This window comes from Cupressus sempervirens, chromosome 1 (genome assembly GCF_028749045.1).
Source record: "Cupressus sempervirens isolate cs-2001-9-10 chromosome 1, ASM2874904v1, whole genome shotgun sequence".
Taxonomy (NCBI): domain Eukaryota; kingdom Viridiplantae; phylum Streptophyta; class Pinopsida; order Cupressales; family Cupressaceae; genus Cupressus; species Cupressus sempervirens.
The window spans coordinates 774,067,542-774,086,283 of NC_143118.1; the positions used below are offsets into that span (position 1 = coordinate 774,067,542).

Sequence of the window (18,742 nt, forward strand, 5' to 3'; positions counted from 1 at the left end):
AGTCAAAGGGGAGGAGGTCTCAATTGAGAGGATTGAAGGACTACTGGTATTGTGGAAAATTAGGGCATAAAAAGAAAGATTGTTGGACTTGAAAGAAAAATGAAGGAGATAAACTAGATGGAGACAAGGAGGCAAATGTGGTAAATAACAAATCCGAAGAGGATGCTTTGCTTTTGTCTTTAGAAAGTGTTGATGATTCATGGGTTTTAGATTTTAGTGCTTCATTTCATGCTACACCTCATAGAGGTTATTTCATTGATTATGTCCAAAGGGATTTTGGATTTGTTTATTTGGGGGATAATGAACCCTGTCAGATTGTTGGAAAGAGAAAAGTTACGATCAAGTTGCAAAATGGGAATCATTGGCTACTACATGAGATAAGACATGTTCCAAGATTGAGTAAGAATTTAATTTCAGCAGAGCAACTTGGTGATGAGGGTTGTGTAGTTACTTTTAATGATTAAATTTGGAAGGTTTCAAAAAGTTCCCTTGTAATAGCAAAAGGTGTGAAAGTAGGCACCTTATATCTTTGTAGAGGTCATATTGTTCCTTCTACTTTAATTGTTTCAGAGAAAAAAGAATGTTTAGGAATAGTTTCTGCAATTCAACAGGGAGAACAAATAACTGTTGTAAATTCTGATATAGCGTTGTGGCACAACAGACTTGGGCACATGAGTGAGAAAGGTATGAAAGTACTTTATTTAAAGAAAGTTTTACCAGGCCTGAAATGTGTTAATATGGATTTCTATGAAAGTTGTGTGTATGAAAAACAAAAGAGTGAGTTTTGTGAAGACTGGAAAGAAAAATACAAGAGAGAAATTAGAGCTTGTGCATATAGATGTATGGGGACCGGCTCAGGTATCTTCCCTTGGTGGCTCTCATTATTATGTTACATTTATTGATGACGCAACTAAAAAAGTATGGGTTTATTTTTTTAGACAGAAATTTGATATATTTCAAACTTTTAAGAAATGGAAATGCTTGGTTGAAAATGAGACTGGTAAGAAATTAAAATGTCTCGGATCTGATAATAGTGGTGAATATTGCAGTCATGAATTTGAAGATTATTGCTCCACTAATGGTATTCATAGACAGAAAATTTTTCCAAGGACTCCACATGAAAATGGAGTGGTTGAACACATGAACAGGACTATAATGGAATGTGCAAGGAGCATGAGGTTGCATGTTGGGTTGCCCTTATACATGTGGGCAGAGGTTGTTAATACTGTTGTAAATTTGATTGATAGAGGTTCCTCTACTCCTTTGGGTTTTGGTATTCCAAAGGAAGCATGGACTGGTAAGAAGGTGAGTTATTCTTTTCTCAAAACCTTCGGTTGTGAAGCTTTTGCTCATATAGATTCTGAAAATAGAACCAAGTTGGAAGCTAAGTCAAAGAAATGTGTATTTTTTTGATATGGCATTAATGAATTTGGTTATAGGCTTTGGGATTTTGAAAATTGTAAAATTGCAAGAAGCAGGGATGTCAAATTCAATGAGAAAGTGTTGTACAAAAATTTGTTGCAGCAACATGAGAAAAAAGAAAATGATTATGTAGTGCTGGATGATATTCCAAAAGATGATGTTCCAGCCATTTCTCATGATATGCAACAACTGCAACAACAAATGCCACACACACCAGTGAATGTTAGATGGCCAACAAGGCTAATTAGACCTCTACAAATATTTTCACCCTCTTTGTATTCTATTTTACTAATAGATGCTGGTGAACCTGAATGTTATGATGAAGTTGTGTAGGTGGATACTAAGATTCAATGGGAGTCTGCCATGAAAGACGAAATGGACTCTTTGCTGAAAAATAAGACTTGGGATTTATGCCAATTGCCTGCAGGTAAAAGGGCTTTACAGAATAAGTGGGTTTATAGGTTGAAAGAAGAAGATGAAGGCAAGAAAAGATTTAAAACTAGGTTAGTTGTAAAGGGATTTGCACAGAAATAGGGCATTGATTTTGATGAGATATTCTTTTTTGTTGTTAAAATGACTTCTATTCGTACTATTTTAAGTATTGTGAGTACTAAAGATTTGCATTTAGAGTAGCTTGATGTTAAAAAAACCTTCTTTCATGGTGATTTCGATGAAGAGATATATATGGCTCAGCCATAGGGATTTGAGGTCAAAGGTGAGGAGAACTTAGTGTGCAAATTGAAGAAAAATTTATATGGCTTGAAGCAAGCACCTCGGCAATGGTATCTGAAATTTGATAGTTTTATGCATGAACATGGATATAGTAGGTGTCATTCAAATTTTTGTGTTTATTTTAAGAGGTTGGATGATGACAGCTACATTATTTTATGTTTATATGTTGTTGATATTCTTGTAGCTGCATCTAACATGGATCATATGAAGGGGTTGAAATGCCAGTTAGCACATCCATTTGCTATGAAGGATTTGGAGAAAGCGAAACAAATCCTTGGTATGAGATTTGCAGAAATAGGAAGAATAGAAAATTGACGCTATCTCAGGCTGATTATGTTGAGAAGGTGTTGCAACGTTTCTCTATGGAGAATGCTAAAGCTATCAGCACACCTTTACCTGGTCATTTGAAGTTGACTAAGGAAATGTGTCCCAAGACACAAGAAGAGGAGGATAAGATGTCCAAGGCTTCAGTTGCAGAAAGCTTGATGTATGCTATGGTATGTACAAGGCCAGATATTGCACATGCAGTGAGAGTCGTTAGCAGGTATATGAGTCATCCAGGAATTGAGCATTGGAATGCAGTCAAATGGATTCTCAGATATTTGAGAGGAACATCCAATGAGTGTTTACACTTTGGGGGCTCTACTATTGATTTACAGGGCTATGTTGATTCAGATTTGGCAAAGGATATTGATACCAGGTGAAGTACTACAGGTTATGTATATACTGTTGGTGGGGCAGCTATGAGCTAGGTTTCTAGGTTACAGAGGGTTAATGCGTTATCCACTACAGAGGCAGAGTATGTTGTTGCTATAGAGGCAGTCAAGGAGATGATATGATTTCAGTTCTTCTTGGAAGAATTGGGACACCCTTAGAGGGATAATTATTTGTTTACTGATAGCCAGAGTGCCATTCATCTTGCCAAGAATTTAGCTCTACATTCAAAGACAACACATTTAGTTGTGGTACCATTTCATTCGGTCAATTTTGGATGATGGATAGTTGAAGTTGGATAAGATACATACAGATGAAAATCTAGCAGATATGTTTACAAAAGTAGTGACAAGGGAGAAGCTGAATTCCTCTTCAGCTTCGGTTGGTCTTCTAGACTGAATAGGAATAAACGAATAGCAGCATCCAGGGCGGTTTGATCCAGTGGGAGCCCCATGTGGTAGTGGTCTTGCTACAGGATCAGTCTCCAAGTGGGATATTGTTGTCTAGTGTGGAGTCTGATCAGTCCCCAAGTGGGAGATTGTTAATTTGTGGTGATTGATCAGGGAAGTATTGTACATACTTCACAAATTCTTTGGGGTTCGGGGCCAAAAATTATTTTTAAGCCATGGTCGACATATGGCCGACATATGGCCAATATGTTGTAAACCTAAAGCGGCATAAAAATACTTGTATAAAAGGTCTTAGGGTTAGGGATTGTTTCATTAGTTGTGATGCGAAAATTGGTTCTTGCGGCAGTATTGAGCTGTAAGGGATTACGGATTGTAATTAGGTTGTAATCACTGGATTGTAATAATATTGGACTTGTTGTTTGGTGGACGTGGCCCAGGGATTGGGTGAACCACGTTAAATATTGGTGTCTTGTGTTCTTTTCTGTGTGATCTATTATTTTCTGATATTGTTTATATTTGCATGTAATTGTTATTTCTGACCGTGGTTTAATTCTAACATCAAGTATAGTATTGATGCAATGGATATATCTCTGATCTATTTAGTGTCCCCAATATCATAACAAGACACATAAATGAAGAAAAAAGAACATTGACCTATTTAAAATGATCTTTGTATCAAACCACTTTTTATTAACAATGCAACGATCAGTTGATAAGAGGCGATCAACTTGTTAAAGATACAAACCACTTAACAAAGGAAGTAAGTAGCAATTAGTAAAAGGATATGACCCATCCTTGGGTTGTGACTATTAATGAAATAAGGAGTCTCTATAAGGAATTGCCCTACGGCGGAATATAAGAGGATGTGGGGGAGTAGATGTAAAGACACGGAAGATTTTTTTGTTTTTAGTTTCTTGGAACTCAGACCTGGAAGTGCTCATAAGAAGCCTTTGAACAGCCAATAGGGGATGATATATCTTCCACCATCCACAATGTTAGGGATGCACATAGAGCCTAATAACCAGGGACAATGTCAAATGAACCATAGGGTTATAACACACATATTCAGACAGAGCAATCAGAAATAAAGACTTTCTTTTATACACAATCAGATCATAATTCATTCAACACAGAATTATAAGGAAACAATTTAGGAATAGGGATCATAAATTTTGCTCTATCCAATTGTATTTAATAGCATATCGATTCTCACATACAAATATTCACCTTTGCTGACCTGTCATCATTAGTGGAAAGATTGGTCATTTAGTTACTAGGTGTGTAGAGAAAGGACCAAAGTGGAAGTTTAAGAAGTTCAATAAGAGGGCCTACTATTTTAATGAGGATGCTAGTATATCAGATGAAGAACCAGACCAAGAGGATTGTTTAGTTTTGGAAGGACAAGAAAATCCATGATTTGATATTTCTAACATTTTCTTGGAACTTCATGATAATACTGAGACTGCATTGTTTGTTAGAAGGAATAAGAATGAATAGTTTATTGATAGTAGATGTTCAAATCATATGACTGGTAATTTAAAAAAAAATGAAATTTGAGAAATTTGATGGATGTCCTGTTAGATATGGTGATGATAAGGCAACATATACTGTTAAAATTGTTTCTCTTACTTTTATGGAAAACATAACACTAACAAGGTATACTATGTGAAGGGTTTGTGTCATAAACTTTTGAGTGTTGGAAAAATGTGTGAGAATGGCTATGAGGCTGTATTCAAGAATGAGGGTTATGAGATTCGGAAAAAGTCTGATATTGTTATTGCAATTGGCAATAGAATAGGAAGGAACATGTATCAGTTTGAAGTAGCTATAGAGAGTTGTTTGTTTTCTCGGTCCAATGACAGTTGTGTTTGGCATATAAAGTCACACCAATTTTGACAACTTGGTAAGAATAAGTCTACCAAGTATAGTAAGAGATTTACCAAGATTGTAAACCAAACAACATTATTTGCAAGGGATGCTAGGAAGAAGAGCAAACAAGAGAATCATTCAAGGAAAAAGATTATTCATCTATATTAGTTTGTCGTATCTCATGCGTACTGATATATGTGGTTCTACCAAAACAAGAAGCTTACAAGGTGAGAAAAATTTCATACTAGAACATGAATCTTAGAAGGTGAGAGACATTTCATACTTTTCATTGATGATTATTCGAAATTATATTGGGTTGCATATTTTAGAGAAAAATCAGAAGTGTTTGAGAAATTCAAAATATTTAAAGAAAGAATAGAGAATGAAGTTGGTAGAAAAATTAAAATTTTGAGATCTATAGAGGAGAGTTTATTTCTAATAAATTTAACAATTTATGTGAGAATCATGACATTAAAATACAGTGTTCAATCTGTAGAACACCATAGCAGAAAGGTGTAGTAAAAAGGATGAGTAGGACAGTGCAGGAAGCAGAAAGGACAATAATCATAGAAGAAGGTTTACTGGAAGTCTACTAGAGAGAAGCAATTTATAAACTAGTTTATACTCTTAACATAGTCCTCTACTGGGAGAAATATGGAAAGACATCATATGAGCTATGATGTGGAAGGGTACCTACAATCAAATACTTCAAGATTTTTGGAAGAAGATGCTACATTCAGAGAGATGAAGACAATCTTGGCAAGTTTGCCAACAGAGATGATAAAGATATATTTATAAGATATTCTACAAAGGGCAGAGCATACTGGTATTATGACAAAAAACTGAACGAGATAATTAAAAGTGTGAATCTGAAGGTGGAAATTCAAAAAACTCCTGAAAAACATCTTGAATATGAATCCGACACAAAAGATAGGGAAAAGGAAGACAAGAAAAGAATGAAGAGACAAAACAAGCTCCGACTTCTACAACTAAGGTCCCAAGGTATGCATCATTCAAAGAATCAAATTCTAGGAGATAATAAAGGTATCATTGCAAGAAGCAGAGCAACTCGAGCAAGTTTTATCATGTTTACTTTAAGAGATTGAGCCAAAAACTATGAAAGAAACATGTAATGATCAAAATTGGGTAAATGCAATGGAAGAGGAACTTGATCAGATAGAGAAAAATCAGACTTGGAAACTTATTCCTAGACCGACCAACATGAATGTGATTGATACAAAGTGGGTGTTCCAAAACAAGTTGAACGAAAAATGGAAAGGTAATGAGAAACAAGGTAATATTGGTTTACAAGGGATATACTACACTCCTATTATCTGGGTGGAGGCAATACAAATATTCTCACAATTTGTAGCATTTAAAGATTTTAAAGTTTATCAAATGGATGTTAAGTCAACATTCTAGAATGGAGAACTGAAAGAAGTCTACAATGAAAAAATGGAGGAAGTCAAGTCTGGAAAGGATCCAAATGTCTGTTGCAGGTTGAAGAAATCTTTGTATACATTGAAGGCACCTAAAGCCTGGTATGTCAGATTGAATAAGTGTCCTATTGGACAAAGATTTTGGTTTATATTGATGACATGTATTTTGGAGGAAAAGAAGATATGTACATGAAATTTGTAGAAGAGATGTAGAAATTTGAGATGTGTATGATTGTTGAGCTGATTTTTTTTCATTGAATTGCAGATAAATCATAAATTAGAACAGTAAATGAATTTTCATTTCAGTCAAATATACCAGAGAGTTATTGAAAAAGTTTGGGTTGGAAAATTCTAAACTAGTATGTACACCTATTGTTACTGGATGCAAGTTGACTAAAGAAGATGATTCATCGAAAGCCGATGCACGTATAGATTGATGATTGGAAGACTATAGTATTTGACTGCTACTAGACTAGATATTATGCATGATGTATGCTTAGGCGCCAGATTTCAACAAGATCCAAAAGAGTCACATGTTATGGATGTAAAAAGGATCTTTAGATATTTGAAGGGTATATAAAATATTAGATTATGGGATCCAAAGGGTTCAGATTTCAATTTAACAACTTATACTGATGTTGATTCAACCAGATGTCTTGACAACTGACAGAGTACTAGGGGTGGAGCTTATTTTCTTGTCTCCCAGTTAGTTGCTTGATCAAGAAAAAACAATACTGTAACATTATCTACTACTGAATCATAATACATTGCAACAAATTCATGTTGTACAAGTGTTATGGATGAAATGAACTTTGAAGGATATAGGTATAGCCTTTGATGAACTGATCTCAATATTATGTGATAATAGCAATGCTATAAATATTTCTAAGAATCTAGTACAACATTCCAAAACAAAGCACATACCTATCAGATATAATTTCTTAAGAGAGAAGGTGTGGAAAAACAAGGTCGCACTTGAATGTGTATCTACAGAGGAGTAGATTGCAAACATCTTTACAAAATTATTGTGCAAAGATACTTTTGAGAATCTCAGACAGAAGTTAGGGGTTCTGCCCCTTCCCAGTGCTCAGTAAATGCATTGGTGTGTGCACTGGTCTAGTGCATTTCATGCTTATCCCTTTTCTAGATCAATGCTTGACAGCTTCCTCTCATGGGGAGAAGAGTTAGTTTGTAAGAGAGAGTTTTGGCCCTTTGTTATTGTTGTCAAAGGGGAGAAGAAAAGAGAAGAATAAAGGAGGAGAATTGAGGTTTTTATGCTGATGTCTTCTGACAACAAGTTGTTTGCTTTTTTATTGATGAATGCTTCCATCAATGAGAAAGGGGTAGAGTATTGGATCATGTTGCTGATGCAAATCATTGATGTCAACATATCCTATGCTTAGAGATGGATTAGATGCTTTGATGATTTGGTAGAGTGTACTCCAGATGATTTTCCTTAAAGATTTTCCTTTAGCAGTGTTTGTGCTAGTCCCATTTATCTTGCAACATATTGTGATTCATTTGTTTAGGTTCTGTCCTATCTGGAAAGTGGTTGTTGTGTTTAGGTTCAAATGTTTGAATTGTAACGTACAAAACCTACTGTTGGTTCCGATGATCTCTGCGATTGTGGAGCATGTTGTTATGTGCAAGGAGTGTTGTATTGAGTGAGATGGTCCACGTTTCATTCCTTGCCAGTGAACAGATGCTTTGATGTGACCTATTTCAAATTGTATCAGGCCCACCTAGTTGTTGGCATGACATAGTATAAGAAAGAAATGATTCTACTCATTGTGGCATGATGCTTGTATGTGAACACACGTGAAGTGAATGTGAATCTGATAAGGGAAGATCTGTGTATTGATGAATATGCGAGTCTATGCAACTGATGGCAGACTGTAATATCATTCTTGTGTTGTCGATTCATGGTGACAGATTTCAGTGGTGAATTCTTTTCATTTATTAATTCTGGCTGTGAGCCTCGTCATTTATGGGTAGTTAATCCAATAGGTAGTGAGCCTATTGACAGTGAGCCCTTTTCTAAAATCACCTTAACCAGTCTTCTATTCATGAAAATCAGTCTCTATGGTTTTTCTCATCTTGGGTTTCTATGTTAATTTTGGTGTTCATGGTGTTTGATGTCTTGTGCTTTCATGTTCATTTCTGCAATAAGTTTCTGATTGCTTTTAGTATTCACCAAATTAATTAGGGTTTAGGAAATCGTTTGATTGTAACTGATTCATCCCCGCCCCCTTCAGTTATTTGGCCTGTTCAGCAGACTGAACCATGATGAATGACTAAAGATAGGAATGAGGTAAAACAAAATATAGTATCGAATTTTCTTCCCAATCTAAATAACATTTCCTGCTTCTCTGTGGAAACTGGAAGACTTAACTTGCACCAAGAATCAGAAACTGGTCCTTGGGAGCTCTAGTTACCTGGGGATTGAAGGCAGGTGGGTAGGTTAGAAATAACATGATCTTTGAAGCAGATTTCTTAAGTGCACTGCAGGAGCTTTCAGAAATGGCAGAAATCCTGGCTTGGAAATGGGTATTGGAAACTTTTCCAAATAACCATGGGGCAGAGCTCCAGTGATAGAAATGTCCTGAAATTCCTGAGTAGATGGAAACTGCCAGAAACGTTTCTGGAAGACGTTTTGGTTGGAAAGTGTTTTGCAATGCTGGATAAAGGTTTCTATCCTATCACAAAGATGGTTTTGGATTCAGGGAAAACCTAATAGTTCTGTGCTGGATAATGTCATTAGTTTTCCATTTTGATCCTGTACCAATCTTTCTGCTGTCTGGATTGGCTTTTAACATTGCTTCGTTTTTGGGAATTTAACTTGTCTCCTTTTCTTCCTCCTCCGTTTCATCTTTTGTTTTTTGAATGCAGCTAAAGTAAATTTCTTACATGGGAAGGATAGCAAAGCTCAAAGTGTGTTAGTAATTTTGCCTCGGATGAGAAAAGGGTCTTTAATAAAGATTTCATAAAGACAGAGATTTTCATTAATTATAAATTTGTGGAATAACTCTGCCATATCATGTTTTAACGAATGTAAGATGATACCTAGGATTCCTTTCTGATCTATGAAATGATGCCAGTGGATAACTAGCCAACAAAATCCCCTTTATTGCAATTTGTTTATTAAATAAAAAAACAGAAAACCATTATAGAATAATTATTAAAGTAAATTATTAAATAGTGAAAATGGTTTATTTGGAGAATTTTGTCAGCTGGATAGACGCTTCCTGAAAAGGTCAGGTATTTAAATATCATCACCTAAAACTTATGCAACTTTGATGGTTATTAATTAGGTTCTCCACTTGTTAGTTGTGCTTGTTATATATTATGTACTTTATGCTCTTCTCATGGCCTTTTGACTTCTTATCCTTTGGTTTCTTATTTGAGATTTGATAAGAGATCCCATGTAACAGGAAAGCATCCGTATGGGAAACTTTTTCATTTCAAAGATCCAAAATCCAAAGATGTTACTGTTTTTTAACCTTAAGCTTTGCAACTTGATGTTTTATTGTTTCAAATTGCATTTATGTGCTACCCTGCATCCTTAGTAATGGGGGTTTCATTTTAATTTAAGAATAAGATTAGCATGAGACTCATTAAGATCTTTGAGTAATTTCATGGCAGATATCAATATAACTGAAGATGAATTCTATTCTTGATTAGTGTAAGAAATTGTTTTAGATTGTTCATTGTAGTTTGGGTTTTCTATTACTATGGTTACTCATTGATGTGTGAATGCTCATATTCTTTTTGTCATGATCTGTATTCATTGCTCAAAGCATGAGCATTGTGAGTTGTCCAACACTAATTTAGCATTGATTCATAATAAAATGTTCCATGTGCAGGGAATTCTAGTTTTTGCTTCAGTTATGGCTACATTGGGACTGCAGATCGTGTTAGAGTCTATTCGACAACTTGTTTCAAAGGTAAATTTCCCATTCAAGGATATACCTTTAAGAACAAGATATCTATTTCCGCCTAATGGTTCTCATGATGATTTTATATTTTCATGAACATGCAAGATATATTATATGCTTTTTTGGTTACTTGTTTAGCTTTGTATCCCATTACTGCAAATACAGTATATTTTATTGGACATAATTACAACCATAGATACAATTTTGTGATTGTGATTTGAATCCTTTAAACAACATGGTTTTGCGAAGTTAAAATAATATTCAAGTGTTGGAGGCCATATGTCTGTTCTTAAATACAACATCATCAGGTGATTGTTAATATTTTGGATTAGTAAACCCCCTTCACCATTTTTGAAGGAATTACACGGTATAAGTGGCTTGAGCTCTGGCTTTCCGTTTTTACCAAAATTCTGTAAGTGGATACAAATGAAAATACTCATTGATTTACATGGTTTGCCAGTGATGCAAAAGTGAACAAAATGAAGGCCTACTTCCTTGTCCTAAAAGCCGAGTTTTATACTTGTTTATTCTGATCATTATTTTGGAGCTGTAAAATATTGAGCTTAAATGTGATATGGAGTATGCTTTTGTTCTGCTCTTTTTTATCTGTTCCATCATTAGTGTATTGTCTTTTAAATGAGCTACTTTTGCATATTACATATAAGTAATACTCTTACATCAACTTCATTCCTAAATTATGCAGAACCGAGGTGTATTGTTAGAAGGAGATAGGTGGTTCTGGGTTGTTGGAATTATGGTTTCAGTTACTGTTGTGAAGTTGGTCCTTGTAATCTATTGCCGGACTTTTACAAATGAGATAGTAAAGGCATATGCCCAAGATCATTTCTTTGATGTCATCACCAATTCAATTGGTCTTGTCGCTGCAGTTCTTGGAAGTAAATTTTACTGGTGGATTGATCCAGCTGGAGCAATAGTGGTAAGCACTTCTCTGACCTTTTACTTTACACTGTAACATATGATACTTCACATTTTCTACAATAATGCCTACATAGTTAATAAATACAAGTAATGTCTATATATGTGCTCCTAGCTAGCTCGTATAACCCACATCAAACATAGAATATGTTTCCACTTTCCACTAATTAGTAGTTGTTTTAAACAGTCCAATTACATGTGACCATTTGCATTACTTGATTCTGGAGATTTTATTTGTTTAGAACAGTATTGGGGATTTGTTTCCTCAGAGATGATAGTAACGACTACTGCAAGGCATGTGTATGTATACAATGTGTTTAGAACACATGACTGCAGATAATACCAGTTGGCTCCTTCAGGATTACCATATCTAACCTCTCTTTGTATGTACATATAGGGATACAGACTTTTGTCTTTATAGATGGTAACACTGATAACAATCACACTAGATCCTAAGTTTAGATTCTTGGAAGCATTTAGAATGCTAGTGAGTATTAACAGCTGCAGGCATGCACAATAACGAAGAGGATGTATTCTTTTTGATTTAAACTTGACCATTAGTGTCTATCAAGATATTTGTGTGGTGGTGGTAGCAAGAAGGATGTATAATCTTGTGATCACTAAAGCCAAAATACAGATTACCAGGCTTCCTCCAAGCCAATGCCAAGTATGCTTCACGTTTATATTAATGCGTATAATTTGAAATACTAAAGCTGAGAGTGGGTCTTTTGTGCAGTTAGCACTCTATACAATCAGGACATGGTCGAGCACAGTTTTGGAGAATGTGAATTCTTTGGTGGGGAAAACAGCGTCGCCTGATTATTTGCAGAAATTGACATATCTCTGTTGGAATCATCACAAAGACATACGGCATATTGATACTGTCAGAGCTTACACATTTGGGTCTCATTTCTTTGTTGAAGTTGACATTGTGCTACCCAGTGATATGCCCTTGCAGGATGCTCATGACATTGGAGAAGCACTTCAAGAAAAATTGGAATCTCTTCCTGACATAGAACGGGCTTTTGTGCATCTAGACTATGAATATTCTCACAGACCTGAGCATGGGAACGGAAATTCCTAGATGTCTATGATAGGTTGTATACTTTAACTAACTTTCCCAGCCTCTTCCACCCTTTTTATAAACCTATTATGGTCAACCAGTATATTTCTTGCAACATTATATGTAACCACTATCAATGCTTGGTTATTTTTAGCTCCCCCATCTATTTTTAATCGCAGTTTTTGTTTCAAAGGATTTGCGCAGTTGACAAAAATCTTCTAGGAATTTGTGTTGTAGTTTCTTGGCAACTTGTTCTACTGTAAAAATTATTGGCACAAGCTCCAAACTATGTCCTTTTCTGGAAATCTTGAATGCTGATTTTCTTAAATACATGTTTTCCTAGCTATGTGATAATTTTGTGCAGTGAAGCTTTAGTTGATCTTTTCATCACTTACCATGCTGATGGTTGAATGTCCAGTGCCACATTCATAAATCCTAATGTCTCTCTGTTTTATAGAAATTCACCATGACATATGCAAGGGAGAACTCCCTGTATGTTGCTTATATCATTTTTCTCGTCATGGATCACAATAGAAGAAAATAAAAACATTTATGGTATCTGCATCTTTAAAAGAAAACATGTTAGGTACACATTATGGAGAGATGGTCTGACAGTTTCAATTATTAAAACAACGATTGGCTGATTGTACCTGCAGCATGCAAAACAAGAAAAATGACATGCCAAGATTTGAAATATTATAGTTTCCAGTCTTTCACTCAGATCCAAAATTAATTTCTCAAGTTATTGAATTTAGCTAGCTTAGTCACTAGTCTCACTCGTAGCAGATGCTTTCATGAATATTTCAGCAAGATTTTGTAGTGCCTACCCTAGTTTGCATTTCACTATGATGGATGTTCGTATTTTACTTTGTAAATCCTTGGTGTATTTTCTATTAATTAGGTCTAATTAAAAGATTTAATTAATGACTTAATTAAATGGAAAATTAATATGATATTTTATTATTTAATTTTTTAATTAATCGGGAAATTAATTAAATAAAAAGAATTAAATTTGGAGATGAAAATTATAAGTTCGAAGTTGGAATGTCGTAATGTTTATTTAACTTAATAATAATATGTTTAGTGTCCATTTTTAAATAAATGTTAAATAATATTATTATTTAAGTTAATGAATATTTTATTAAATTAAGTTTCCAAAAATAAACTTTAAAGTGGAAAATAAATTTTTTTATTAAAAATGTCATGATTGCATGATAAGTGCATAAGATTTTAAAAAAATTAATAAAATTAATTAAAAAAGGGTCAAGTAAATATTAAATAAAGTAATGTGAATTATTTTAATAATTATTCACTTAGAAGTATGCACACCTCTTTTATGCACGAGTTGTCTATGACACGAGAGTTAGTGCACTAATTAAGCACATGATGTCTACAACCTTGTTATTCTTATTCCGTTACCTAGAAGGTGAGATAAGGTTTGCGCTAAGTTTTCAATGCTTATCTCTTAGTTCTTTCTAGACACATTCTAGATGCATCTTAGAGGCCTTTATATAGAGGCTCTCCTAGCGTATATGGACATCCTCATATGCTTTTACAAGCACTCCTAGTAGCTGGGGGTCGGTTCGGTTCTTGGAGGAGCTGCGAATGTTGGAGGAGGAAGGGGGGGATCGGTTGAAGGCAGATTTAGAGTATCTCGTTGCTCAAGTGATACACTTAGTCGGTGCACAAGCCATTCATAAGATTGATCCCAAATTTCTCTTGAAAGCCACTCGTATGAAATCCAATACTACCTTCCTTCACAAATCTTTCTTTCTATGCTCTTGCTATTTTGAAAAATACGTACTTTTGCTTGGATGATCCATTTAGAACTTTTCAAATGATGAAAAGGAATTTACTGCTGTGTCTCATCTATCTTTGTATTCTCTAAGCTCATCCATTCATAGACATCCACAGATGGCACATGAACTGGATATCTTCCCAAAATGCCCAATCGAAACTGTCAGCAGCTATAAGAGCAATAATGATACTTTTTATGTGTATGAATTAACGATATTAGTGAACCAACAGCATCAAGAGTGAAAGGATGGGTTCCAATCCAAGTAACGACGAATGAGTAAACCTTCGATTAGACTTTGAAAATCTGAGGCTATTTACCTTGGACTGATTATATCTCTTTGTAGATTAATTTTGATTAGATCTATTTGTAAGTGGTGAGGTTCAGATGTCTGTCTTAAGTATGTCATTACGCTAATTATTTGAGAGTACATCAAATATCTGAAATCTGACTGACCACATCATGTGATTTTCAACTCAGTAGCTTGTTTTTGTGCCATTCGTGTTTTGATCCAGTTTCAAAGATGGCACTGTCACTTAGGCCAAAATGCTTATGATTATAATCATGTTATCAAAGTTACAAGAAGACGTTCTTAGGCTGCTCATAATTATGCGACAAAGATGCAGTCGATGTCCAAAAATGTCTTGCTATGTGAGATATGTTTCATTCAACCTTCGATTCTCCTCCATATGGACTGCCAATATAGTCTTTGTGTAGTGGATAGAGTAGCACATTAGTTTTAGTATCCTCATGTCTACACTTGGCAGCTTTCTCCTCAGAATGTACGCACATAGAAGGGTTCTATTCTTGGATGCCATCTTTATTCCACCGTGATTGTTCTTTGGAAACTTTCACATATTTTTTTATCGGGCTGGAGAGACTTAGTCTCCATACAGAATGGTATCCCCATTACACATTAGGAAATCAAGTCATGTTACCTGCTTAGATCGGACCCTGATGTCATTTGAAGAATGATTCGACTTAAAAGTCGTTCTAGGAGTAATGTCGGGCTCTGACATGGCAGTTACAATTGCTGTAGAGAAAGAAATATGCATCCCGTCAATACCTCAATATTAATTGCATTCACTTCCATTGAACAGACTTTAAAATGGTGTGTTCTATCGATGATCCTAAGGACTCTAACAGATGGCACTCATCGAAACCCATATATATATATTACTCATAACGCTTCCTTCGTTGAAGAAGAAAGAAGCAATCGCTTGTCTTGCCCTGCTTAAACTTAAACTAGTGGTATATAATTGTAGTGAAACGCGGAGAAAAGATGCCCACAATGCAGATCATGCACCAGTTGAAAACTTGCATCAGCTCCGTTTTTCCCCCCTCGCCTTTAATGGCAAATTATCTTTGTAGGTAGCATGTGTTATGAGATAGATGAACAGCTGTACCAAGCGGTAATCTACGGTGGTACCGTTGAAGTTGTTGAGGGCGTTATGTTCTTTTAAGCGGCGATATATTCTTTTAGTTACTCGTTGACTGGCCTTGGTAGGCCTTTCTGGCATCTGGTCATATGGGCAAGAAGGGGATAGAGAATGTGTAGTGCTCGCTTTTCATCGGCAGAGGAAGGAGGCAGCACTTTGTTTGCTTCTTCTCCACCAAGCACGGGAGTTCGGGATTGCTGTAGGTCGGTGGCCACCCGAGGAAACTCTGATTTGATCCGCGGGTTGCTGTATTGCACAGCACTTGCAATGTGCAGAGATAGTCATACGCCTACTAAGGTTGGCAGCAATATTTAAATCACTATTAAAGTTTTCTTTTTCTTAATGTTATTAAGTTTTAATATTAAAAGTTTTGTTAATAGTTCTATTTGATAATATAGCTATTAAACATTAAATATGTCATTTAATATTGTTAATATGTGTTAATTCAGTTTTTAAATTATTAAATGTTAATGAGTGTTATTAATAATGTTTTATATTATGATTTAAATTGTTATTAAAGTAAATTATTTGGTATTGATATGAATAATAGATATATCAATTAATTTAATTAAATACAATTTAATTAGAATTAATTAATAATAAGCAATGTTCAAATAAGTGTTAAATTTATTTAATACTGACTTTTTAAATGAAGTCATAGATTATTTCATTGAAAATGGCAGGTATTATAGTAAATTTCTACTCTTTGATTGCTTTGGAAATTGACCCAAATTGAATAGAGGTAATTTGTGATTGTTTTGGAAACAAGAATGGATTAATTATAAGAGTGAGCTATAAGATTACTTACTCAAAACATATACTAGAACCAAACTGAAACCCTTAGTCTTTAATCCAATCATGTGAAATGAAAACTGAAGCCTCATGTGTATCTTAGCCACGTGATTCAAAGGTAAACCCAAACTATAAGACTGCTCTTTTATTTGTGGTGTTTGGGGTTGGTTAGATGCTGACCACTTTGAGTTGTTACCAGAGACTTGGGGTTGTGTGGTGGAGATGCTATGTATCTTAATCTCGATCTTTTTAAAACCTGATTCATGGTAATGCAATGGCATGCTCTATAATGTATATGAATTATTGTTGTCATCGTTTTCCAGTTCCTTGTGAGAAGCTAAGGTGTTCTAAATGAATCGTTCTTGATAATGTCATGTTGTGACTTATTAAGATTATCTTTTGTTGCTTTCCAGTTACTCATGGAGAGCTGATGCGAATATTGTGGATTATCTTTGATGTTTTCCAGTCATTTGTTTAGTATTGAGATGATTTTATATGGCTCTTTGACTTGTGATTTTCATGAAACTTGGCCAAACTAGGCTATACACCAGAGGTTTTCTAAGATTTGTATTATACTATTTATATGGATGGATGTCATGATATGTCCTATGATTTAAATTAAAAGTTATATTTATGATATTTACTTTGTGGAGCATTAATGTGTATTTGGGTGGAAGTACCAACTTAGTTTTAGGTTGCCTATTAAGGAACCAAGTTTGATTATTGTGAATGTTGTGGTATGGCACACAACGGTGCTTTATGTTCTTGAGAGGTTGTCTAGGTACATGTCTTTGGGAGTGGCTTGCAGTAGGGGTCCGGAGCCCAAAGTGGTCAGTACCAGGGTAACCTATTGCAAGTTAAGTAATAAGTGATAATCTAGTAATTAATAATTTTGGGGAAAACACTAAAAGATAAGTTAGAGATATTCGACCCGCCCATACCTTGAGTGCTTGTATAGACTAAGGATGGAAATGGGATGATTGCCTCGTCTTCATGAGAGGGCTTTCTGGTTCCACATGTGCCACGTTGAGGGTCCAAGGCTCAGGGTAACCAATCCAAGGTAACTCAACGCTTGAAGGTCCGAGGTCTATTGAGAGACCAGTCCAGGGTAACTCAAGCAACCATGTGATGACACTCCTTAGAATGTAGCCTAAGTCTCCTCTGTAGAGTTTGTGTGTACTTCTGGTGGTGTACTTATTGTTGAATGTGTTTATTGGGGTTATGTACTTTCATTGATGATGATTGGCGATTTTGGTTGATGTACTCTTGACATGTGGATTTTGACTTGAGCCTATCTCCTCTAGCGCATTCTTTGTTGGCTTTTACCTTCATTCTGTTCTTGGATCATTATGATGGATGTTATATCTTATGCTTTATTTTGCATGATTAGATTTCTTATGTTGTAGCATGTTAGATTTCCTTTTGCATATGTTGTAGTATGTTTTAGGAGTGACATCCCTACTACGATAATGACGATGATCTCTTCGGTGACTTGGGATGTTACGCGTGGAGGGATGGCTAGGGCGCCCACGATGGTCTAATGATGCTATTGACGGTTGGGAGGAACCGCGCACTTAGATTAATTGTGTTTTATGATAGATGGTTATCTTTTACGATGATTGTTATATCCTTAGTGATGAATGGATGTATCATGTATGATATTAGTTTCATTTACTTGAATGTACTTGTACCATGGATTTAATAAGGTTGATGAATCATTATCTTTGCATTTTTATATCCTTTTGAGCTGTTCATACCATGTGACATGTTCAGTAGATGATTGAGCATTCAGAATTGATTTGCCAAGATGCATTCAGAACAAATGAATATTATCGACTTTGGACTTTCTATAATTTATATGGATGTGGTGGTTGTTAGACTTAGTTTTAATTTAATTTAAGTGTGACTCAACATCCAGGGATCCTTAAGGAATGTAACCTGTTATGTATGCTTTAGTTGAACGTATGTTATTGCTTCCGCTACTACATGTTTGATATGAATGGTTTATCTTTCATGTTTTAAAAAAAAAATTGTTTGGCAAACTTAGTAGAAATTTAGGTGAATTCTTTTGGGTCCCTTGGCGGGGCGTTACAGATTTCATATGAAAAGGTCTTTTGAGATCGAATCATCGGTGTAGAACAAAGACAACGGTACTCTGCATAATCTGAATGCTACAGATGTCAAGGTTGTGATGAA

The 18,742-nt window shown here is 35.2% G+C and overlaps 1 protein-coding gene across 2 annotated transcripts in view; it reads left to right on the forward strand.

Moving 5' to 3' along the window:
- LOC149580166 (metal tolerance protein 5-like) overlaps positions 1 to 12,850 on the forward strand; it is a 50,570-nt gene extending 37,720 nt beyond the window's left edge. For both annotated transcript variants that reach the window (XM_089812991.1, XM_089812983.1), the window contains 3 exons: positions 10,450 to 10,530; positions 11,225 to 11,458; positions 12,194 to 12,850. In XM_089812991.1, the coding sequence (XP_089669117.1) occupies positions 10,450 to 10,530; positions 11,225 to 11,458; positions 12,194 to 12,541 (663 nt within the window). In that variant the 3' untranslated portion in view covers positions 12,542 to 12,850. The remainder of the gene's footprint in view (positions 1 to 10,449; positions 10,531 to 11,224; positions 11,459 to 12,193) is intronic.
- The last annotated feature ends 5,892 nt before the right edge of the window (positions 12,851 to 18,742 follow it).